The 8,555-nt window shown below is 34.2% G+C and overlaps 1 protein-coding gene across 1 annotated transcript; it reads right to left on the reverse strand.

Annotated features, from left to right (window-relative positions):
* Positions 1 to 7,362: 7,362 nt before the first annotated feature.
* Sumo1 (small ubiquitin like modifier 1) lies at positions 7,363 to 8,031 on the reverse strand. The gene is given in 1 exon segment (XM_053743363.1): positions 7,363 to 8,031. A coding segment is annotated over 1 exon segment (306 nt). The 3' UTR covers positions 7,363 to 7,725.
* Between the last annotated feature and the right edge of the window lie 524 nt (positions 8,032 to 8,555).

An 8,555-nucleotide genomic window follows, 5' to 3' on the forward strand; every position in this document is an offset into this window, starting at 1 on the left:
CATTAGATGTGTTTGTAATTTGGTTGATATAAAGAAGGTCTAAAATTTCTAAGGATAAACAAAAAAAGGAAAATAATTAAAACATTAATCTCTCATTCCAATAAAATAATTTCTTATACCTGTTGAGTTTCTATTATTTAGAAAAGTTAATTTTAAAGAAATTGTGATTTCTACAATTTATTTAAAACAATAACTGTTATTTTAAAATACCAGCTTACATTCCAGATTTCAAATTTCTCTTTAAAAGCTAAATTTAGTTAATATAAATACATCAATAATTATTTTTTAATTAACTATGGTGATTAATATTAACTTGTTATGCTAATTGTATTCTTGTTTCCCAGATAAAGAAGTCTTTAAAGTATAAGATTTGAAGGGACATTTTACTAAGCTGATGCTCTCCAAACTAAAGCTTTTTACAATAATGATCTCTTACAAACTTACATAATAATAACATTAATCAAAATTTTAATTGTCATTTAATATTTTAAAATTAAATAAATAAAAGTATATATACAATTTTTATGTTACTCTTTACACTGAGAAGTAAACTTAACTATATTTCTAAAGCACATTCTAGAGACACTAGCTTATTTAAAGGTTAGCAACATGGGATATAGAAATATTTTGACACCTTCCCCCAAGAGGGGATTAAAGCTCTCTTAACTTGTCTGTTTCATGTTTCAGATGATATTAAATTGTTACTTAATTTATATTAATCCAAAAAATTATATATAGAGGTTTTATGAAATGATATTCAAATAATAGGATAGGGATGGTTTCAAAATTAAAGCACTTTCCTAAATTTTGTCAAAAGACCCACTTAGAAAAAATTAAGTACACATAGGAATCTTTTGAGGTTCTACCATCCATAAGTAACTATTATTAACACTTAGTAAATAACTTTCTGAACTGTTTTCCATACGTAAGCTTAAACATATACTTATTTTGTACATGTAAAATCATATTGTTAATTTTAGAACTTGTAAAATTATTTTAAATTGCACATATTAGTATTCTTTTACAATATTACTTTTAATGCCAGATTTTTTATCATATAGTTCATTTATCCAAAACCCTATGTTGGACATTTTAAATTATTTTTGCTACTTTGAAAACAAGGTTGTTAAAAATATTTATACAGCTATATCTTTATATATAAAAATTATTTTTGCATAAACTCCTTAAAATATGATTGATAGATCAATGACATGAAATTCTAAAACTTTTAAAATAATTTGTTGGATCATTATCCTGAAAGATACTACCAATTCTCACGTAATAACAAGTTAATTTAAGATAATAAGGCCATTACCTATAAGACAAGTAAAACTGACTTTCAGTATTTATACTGACTCCATTTTATAACTTTGTTGCTCACAGTTCACTACTAGAGACAAAATCAAATCATATATTTGGTAAAAACTAGGCCTTGTTTTTCTGTGACACCCTCTTCAACGCTGCAACACTGACTTTAACAATAGGTAACTTTTTATCAATTTCCCTGGCCAAATAAAGTATTTATTAAGTCACTTCTTATGGTTTAAATACTTATAAAATGCTAGGTCATCGTCTACAATTTAAGGCTAATAATGCTCCAATTTATATTAACTTTTTTCTATAATTTAAAAAAATTAAAAAGTGAGAGAGAGAGATGTATGTAAACCCACTCAATTTCAAAAAATGTTCTAAATATTATGATATTAGGAGTCTCACCACTGCTGAGTGATACATGGAGCTTGAGAATGCACCAGATTCTATAATACTATAGGGTAAAAGCTATGTTTGTATATTTCAAAAACCAACCAACAAACAAAAAAACCTGTCATTGTGGAGACAACTGAAGGGCCTGACACTTCAGGCTGACAGGATGGTTCAACAATAAGGAGATCTTAAATCTCCAACCACAATGTTTGTGTGCTAGCTCTGTTGAGCTGTCAGGTAGGTGGAATCCATGGAGAAACTTATTAGGCCTATTTCCCAGATCCACCTTTAATACACCCAGTGATGTAGGCTGGAGAATCCATTCCAATATTTACTGATGATATGCACATGATGGGAGGTTTTACAGATACTCACATTACACCTATCCATGTGACTGGATTTAACTGTACTGGCTCCACTGGAAACATATCTATATCCTGGTCCCATGATAGACACTGCCTATCTAAAGGTGACTGCCAAGGAAAAGACAGCATAGGGAATACCTAGGCTAGCCAATCATACTGGCTCTTGGAATTTAACATTATATGTTTGAACAGTCATTAAAATGGAACTTTTTCATAAAAAGCCAGTCATATCTATGAAACATCCACCAATATCTTACCATCTAATTGTTCTGCAATAGAATCTGCACCTTTCCTAAATGGATAAAATATACAAATGTCTTGCCAGTTCAACATAAAATCTCTAAAGATGGTGGGTATGTTTTGGATTATCTTGAAAAATTAATAAAAGATGGTTACATCAGAACGTCACTTCCTCCAGAAGGTTTAAAGCCAGGAAGGCTTAACGTGGCAGCATTGCCACTAAACATGTTTCACTTTTACTTCTTCATGAAAAGAATTTATAAACAACCATGTTTAATCTGATTTTTTAATACAAGGGAAGATCTAAGAAACTAGGTAAATAGGTGAGTTATTTAAAACTGTTTTCAGAATACAAAATAATATTAGATATACAATCATTCTGATTTTTTGAAACTCCATGTAATTTAGACTTTTCCCTTTTGTTTGGATATTACCTTGCCCTACTAGTAACCATGCAATGAAAACCAAATTAGAGCCAAGCAAACTGATTGATGTTACACTAGAAAGATGAGTAATTCTCATTTGCATTCTAACAGTTATTTCTTATTTGATGATGATTTGGGTTCTATATATTTTAATGTATTCTTTCAGGCTTCTATGTGTTCCTACATTCAATATATCTGGGGGCATGAACATTCTGTCAAGATGCTGTGGCCCCTGAAAGTTAAGTATTAATAAAATGATTGAGATCAAATTAAATGGTTTAACAGTTACTATTACAAATACCAGTAATGAGCTTTCTGCTCTCCGATTTAAACAAAGTCTTAAATGCCATGATGACTGTAAGTACATCTTTGTTACTGCAACCAAATATCATACTTCCCAATGGGACTGGGAGATAATCAAGAATCATCGGATGGACATTTGACACAGCAATAATAATAGCCTGGATCTTATAAAATTACATCACCACATCCAGGATATTCGAAAAAGCAAAATTGATCTCAAGAACCTTGCATCTCTAGCTGATCAAATACTTCCTAAATTGAATGGTATATTATTGGAATGATAGATATGCAACTAATTCTTTTTTGTATCATGATAATAGATTGCCATACCCTCAGAACCAAGATCTGGGACCTCGAAGTAGCTGCCCATCACTTACATTTAAAAGAAAAAGGGAGGAGATGTGGGGAGCCATTTATGACCAGCAATTAAAACCAGGCTTGGTGAGCTGTCAGACTTGGAAATCTGGCTTTTAGGAACTGGTCATCATTGAGCGATTGTTCCAGATCACCTGAAGTATGTGATGTCTGTGCAGTGGCTCACCACTGGGAATGTGCTGGTCCTCTGGGATGTCCCACTAGAGCAAATGACTTCTTTAACTCCACCCCATCCTTTTCCTCATAGAAGAAGGTCCTCCTGGTCCCTCTTTACCTGTACAACTATAAATAAAGGGAAGGTGGACTTCTTCATTATTGTTAGAAGTCAGATCTTAGCGTAACTAAAGAAGATAATTTTAAAAATTATCTTTAAAAATATAATTTTCTCCTGTGGTTATTCTATTAAATAAGTTCTTTATGATTAATCTACAGCTGGCTCATCCCTCTGACAGAAATCTTTTCCCTCACCCATGCTGGATGTGGAAGAAACCCTATAGTTAAATATAGATAGCTTTTACAATGTTGAGGTAGTTTCCTACTATCCCTGGTTTTTCTAGTGTTTTGAACATAAAGAGGTGCTGTATTTTGTCAAATGCTTCCTCTGCATCTACTGAGATGATCATGTGATTCTTGTCTTTAAGTCTGTTGATGTGATGAATTACATTTTATTGATTTCCATACATTGAACCAACTCACATTCCTGGAATGAACCCCACTTAATCATGGTGTACTTTCTTTTTAATATGTTTTTTATGCATTGTCATAGTATTTTATTGAAAATTTTTGGGTCTGTGTTCATCAGGGATATTGGTCTGAATTTTCTTTCCTTAATGTGTCTTTGTTTGGTTTTGGTATCAGAGTCATATTAGCTTCATAGAATGAGTTTGGAAGGGTTCTCTTCATGGAATAATTTTAGAAATATTGATGCTAATTCTTCTTTGAAGTTCTTGTAGAGCTTTAAGATTTTCTATTTTATTGGAATATAAATTTTCAAAATAATTTTTAATTATCCTCTCTATTTCAGTAGTGTTTGTCATATATTTCCTTTTTCATCACAAATTATAGTTTGAGTTTTCTATCTTGTTCTCTTCATTAGTGTGGTTAAGGGGTTATCAAATTGTTTTTTGTTTCAAAGAACAGACATTGTTTTGTTTTGTCAATATTTTTGAATTGTTTCTTTTTTTCCCACTTCATTGATTGCAGCTCTGGTTTTAATTACTTCCTGAATTCTATAGCTTTTTGATATATTCTTCTTTTTCTAGGGCTTTGAGATGTAATGTTAGGTATTTTATTTGTTGACCTTGTATTCTTTTACTGAATAAGCTCAATGCAATGAACCTTCCTCTTAGCACTGCCTTTTTGGTGTCCCAGAAATTTTGATATGTTGTATCACTATTCTCATTTACCACTAAGTGTTTTTTTTATTTCATCCCTAATTTCTTCTGTTATTTATTCATCATTCAGTAGCATATTATTTAGTCTCCAGGTGTTAGAGTAGCTTCTATTTTTTATTCTATTGTTGATTTCTAATTTCATTCCATTATGATCTGATAGGATGCAGGGTATTGTCTCTATATTTTTTGTATTTGCTAAGAGTTGCTTTATGGCATAATATATGATCAATTTTACAGAAGGATCCATGTGCTGCTGAGAAGAAAGTGTATTCACTCATTCATGGATGAAATATTCTATATATGTTTGTTAAGTCTACATTGTTGATTGTATTATTTAATTCTGTAAGGGAAAAAAAAATGCTCAGCTTGGGACCCCCGGCGATTCTAGCCACCACTGCACACTCCCGCTGAACTGCTGCCCTATCGCTCGTCTCAGTTGCGGCTCGCCAATAGCTCCCAGAAAAATGCACCACGGACACAGGCCTCACGCAGATGACTAACATGTCCGCTCCAGGGTGAAAAGAAAGGAAAAAAAAGGGGAAGATGGTGTGTGCACTTCTCCCAGATATTGGAATCTCCTGGGCTGGAAGGAACCAGTAGCGGAGGAGAATACTTGCAAGTTGACTGATGAACCAATAGCCAGCTAGCATGTTAGGACGTAATGTGGGAAGCAGAATAATGGTGGCAGCATAAGCCGGAAATTCCTGTAATGTAAGAGGTGGGCAGAGTGCAGATTGACAGGTGGTTGGGAGGCGGGGTATCAGCTTTATATTACAAGTTCTATGGTTTCTTTGTTTAGTTTTTGTTTGGAAGATCTATCCAGTAGTGAGAGAGGTGTGTTAAAGTCACCCAGTATTGCTGAGTTGTTGTCTATTTGTTTCTTGAAGTTGAGAAGGATTTGTCTGATGTACGTAGATGCTCCATTGTTTGGGGCATAAATATCTATGAGTGCTATATCTCAATGTATACTTCCCTTTAGGAATATGAGTGTCCTTCTTTGTCCCTTCTGATTAACTATGACTTGAAGTCCACTTTATCTGATATGAACATAGAAACCCCTGCTTGTTTGCATGATCCATGTGAGTGATATGCTTTTCCCCCTCCTGTTACCTTCAGTCTGTGGATGTCTTTTGTTAGCACGAAAAGGAGCAACCAGGATGAGTGCAAACTCCATGAATCAGCTCAGCTCTTTTATTCAGGAACGAAGTTTCACACAGGAACAGTGGGTGCAGGAATGAAATGGCATCGTGGAACTCACTCTCCTGGTGGAAAAAGAGTCCCTGAATGAAGAAAGGGACTGGGTTTATGTAGGTTATTTTGAGGCATGGTATAGTGAACATATCAGTTTCCTTGATCACTCTGGAATTTGAGCTTTTTTGGTCAAAGTTCTGTGGGCAGTGTCTGGAGAGGATTTACCTTGGAGGATATTAATGCCTCCTAGAGACTGTTACTTTAGGGGTGATAAAACACCTCCCTCTCTGCAGGGACATGAAGGCCATCAGTACATGGCCTTCATTTTTACTTCTCTTTCTCAGGCCTCATTATCTTGGGAATTTCTCATTTTCCATATCTATTATTCCAGACTCTGAAAGGAAAGAGGAAATTGGGCAATGAAAGAGGAAATCGAGCTGGGAGGGGGCAAAGTGGGGGAAAGGGCGTCCTTTCAGAATTCTGGAAGAGAATATAGGGGTGCGTAGAGAGGAATGTGTGAGGAAGTCCTGAAGTCATCACCGGGAATGTTAACTCTTTTCATGCGGGTCTAGGAGGTCAGGTGGTGAGCAGTGGGAGGAGGGATATTCTGAGATGTTTTTTGGCAGTTGCTCTTGAACTGACCGCTTTATTTATTTATTTTAATTTTTTTCCATTTATTCAACATGATTATCATATATATGCACCATACAGGAATATCAAATTTTTAAAAAACAAAACACTGTGAGTTTTTAAAGAGATATTTTAGCCTTAATTAAATCTTTGATTCAGAAGGCACTTTAATAATTTCCAGTGCTTCAAAGTCATTAGCATCATCACTATACAGTACTGAAGAAATATTTGTATCATGTGCAAATAATTTCCAGTATTATGCAAGAAAACCTTATTTAGGCAATTTTTTCTTTTCTATACAATTAAAACAAATAAGCATTAGTAAGGTTTTTACAAATATTATTTATTTTAATGAAGCTGGTACAGACAATGTCCATTTAAAACCCATAGCCCAGGCCAAAAGTACAAATAAAATCAAAGGAGCAGTGTTCTGTTGTATACACTTCTGCATGAATAACTTTATTAACTGCTAATGAAAATTAGAACTTTTCTGGGATCTTCTGACAAGATTTTTTTTTTTTTTAATCTTAAAATGCTTTTCTCTTCAGTGAAGCCATCTTTGGAGTTAGTCATCATTCTCACCATGTCTGTTGTCCTGACTCCAAAGCTGATATTCCTCCTCTTTTGGTCCAGACCCTAGATTTTAAAAGTAGCATCAAGTTAAGGAAAGGTCATTTTCCCACAGTTCAGTTCTCTGAAAAACTTCCATCTCCCACTGAAAGTTACAGTCCAGGAGTGAAGCAATCACATGCTAGAACTTCAGGGCCAACTAGAAAGTCATTATAGACACTCACATTGGTTGATCTTCTTTACCACCACAAGCCTGAAAATGCACAGTCCTGAAAAAGGTGGCCTCTCTGTGTACACGTGTAATTTTTTAAAAGGAGAGGGCAATAGGAAGGGAGCTGAGGTTTGATCACCAAAAAATCAGCACAATGAAAACAAACAATAATGAATAATGAGCACTAGAATTCAAATTACCAGATGTTTTAGAGATGGGTGCCAGTTTTCAATTCCATTTGAACACCACATTACAAAAGAACTATTTTTTAAAAATAAAAAAGGATTGAAGGAAAAGAAAAAAAATTAAAAGAATATCTAAACCGTTGAATGACCGCCTGTTTGTTCCTGATAAACTTAAATCACGTCTTCTTCCTCCATTCCCAGTTCTTTTGGAGTATGATTATCAGCAATTCTCTGACCTTCAAAGAGAAACCTGAGTGAATTCATTGGAACCTCCTGTTTTTGACAGTATGATTCTTTGAGTTTCTTGAGATGTGTTGTCATTTTCACTTTGAAGTGAATCTCACTGCTATCCTATCCAATGACTTTGAGCTTAATGTATTCTCCTTCCTTCTTATCCCCCAAATCCTCAGTCTAAGATTTTGCCTCCTGATCAGACATTCACCCCAGGGTCTCCGCACAGCGTCCTCTGGCAGGCAGAACCTGAGTCCGAGTTTACAAATCCGTCTCTCTTCGCCACAGCACAACACCACGGCTGCAGGGACTTCCGCCCACTTTATTTAAAAACCAAAACAAACAAACAAACAACTGTAAAGCTAAAAGTAAGGAAAAGAAAAACATTATAATAATATGTGAAGATTAATTTGTTAGGTTAGGGGAAATAATTACATGGTATAGAATGAAGACTAATTAGCTTACTAATGTTAAAGGCATAATTCTAATTAATTTGTTAATGTTAAGAAAAATGATTTTAATGTGTAACATAATTGAGGGCTTTGTTAATTTTAGTCAAGGGCCAATCTGATTTGGGGTGTTCTTCCAATGAGTTCATGAGTTTGGTTCCTTTGGAACATAGCAAGCATGATTAATCTTGGAACCATATTTTCCTAGTGGTTTAGTTGTCTCCATCCTGTTCAACAAATTACATAAAATAAGGCCAGAGACACAATGAACAGTATTGTCAA

The sequence above is a fragment of the Sciurus carolinensis genome, chromosome 3 (assembly GCF_902686445.1).
Source record: "Sciurus carolinensis chromosome 3, mSciCar1.2, whole genome shotgun sequence".
NCBI classification, from domain to species: domain Eukaryota; kingdom Metazoa; phylum Chordata; class Mammalia; order Rodentia; family Sciuridae; genus Sciurus; species Sciurus carolinensis.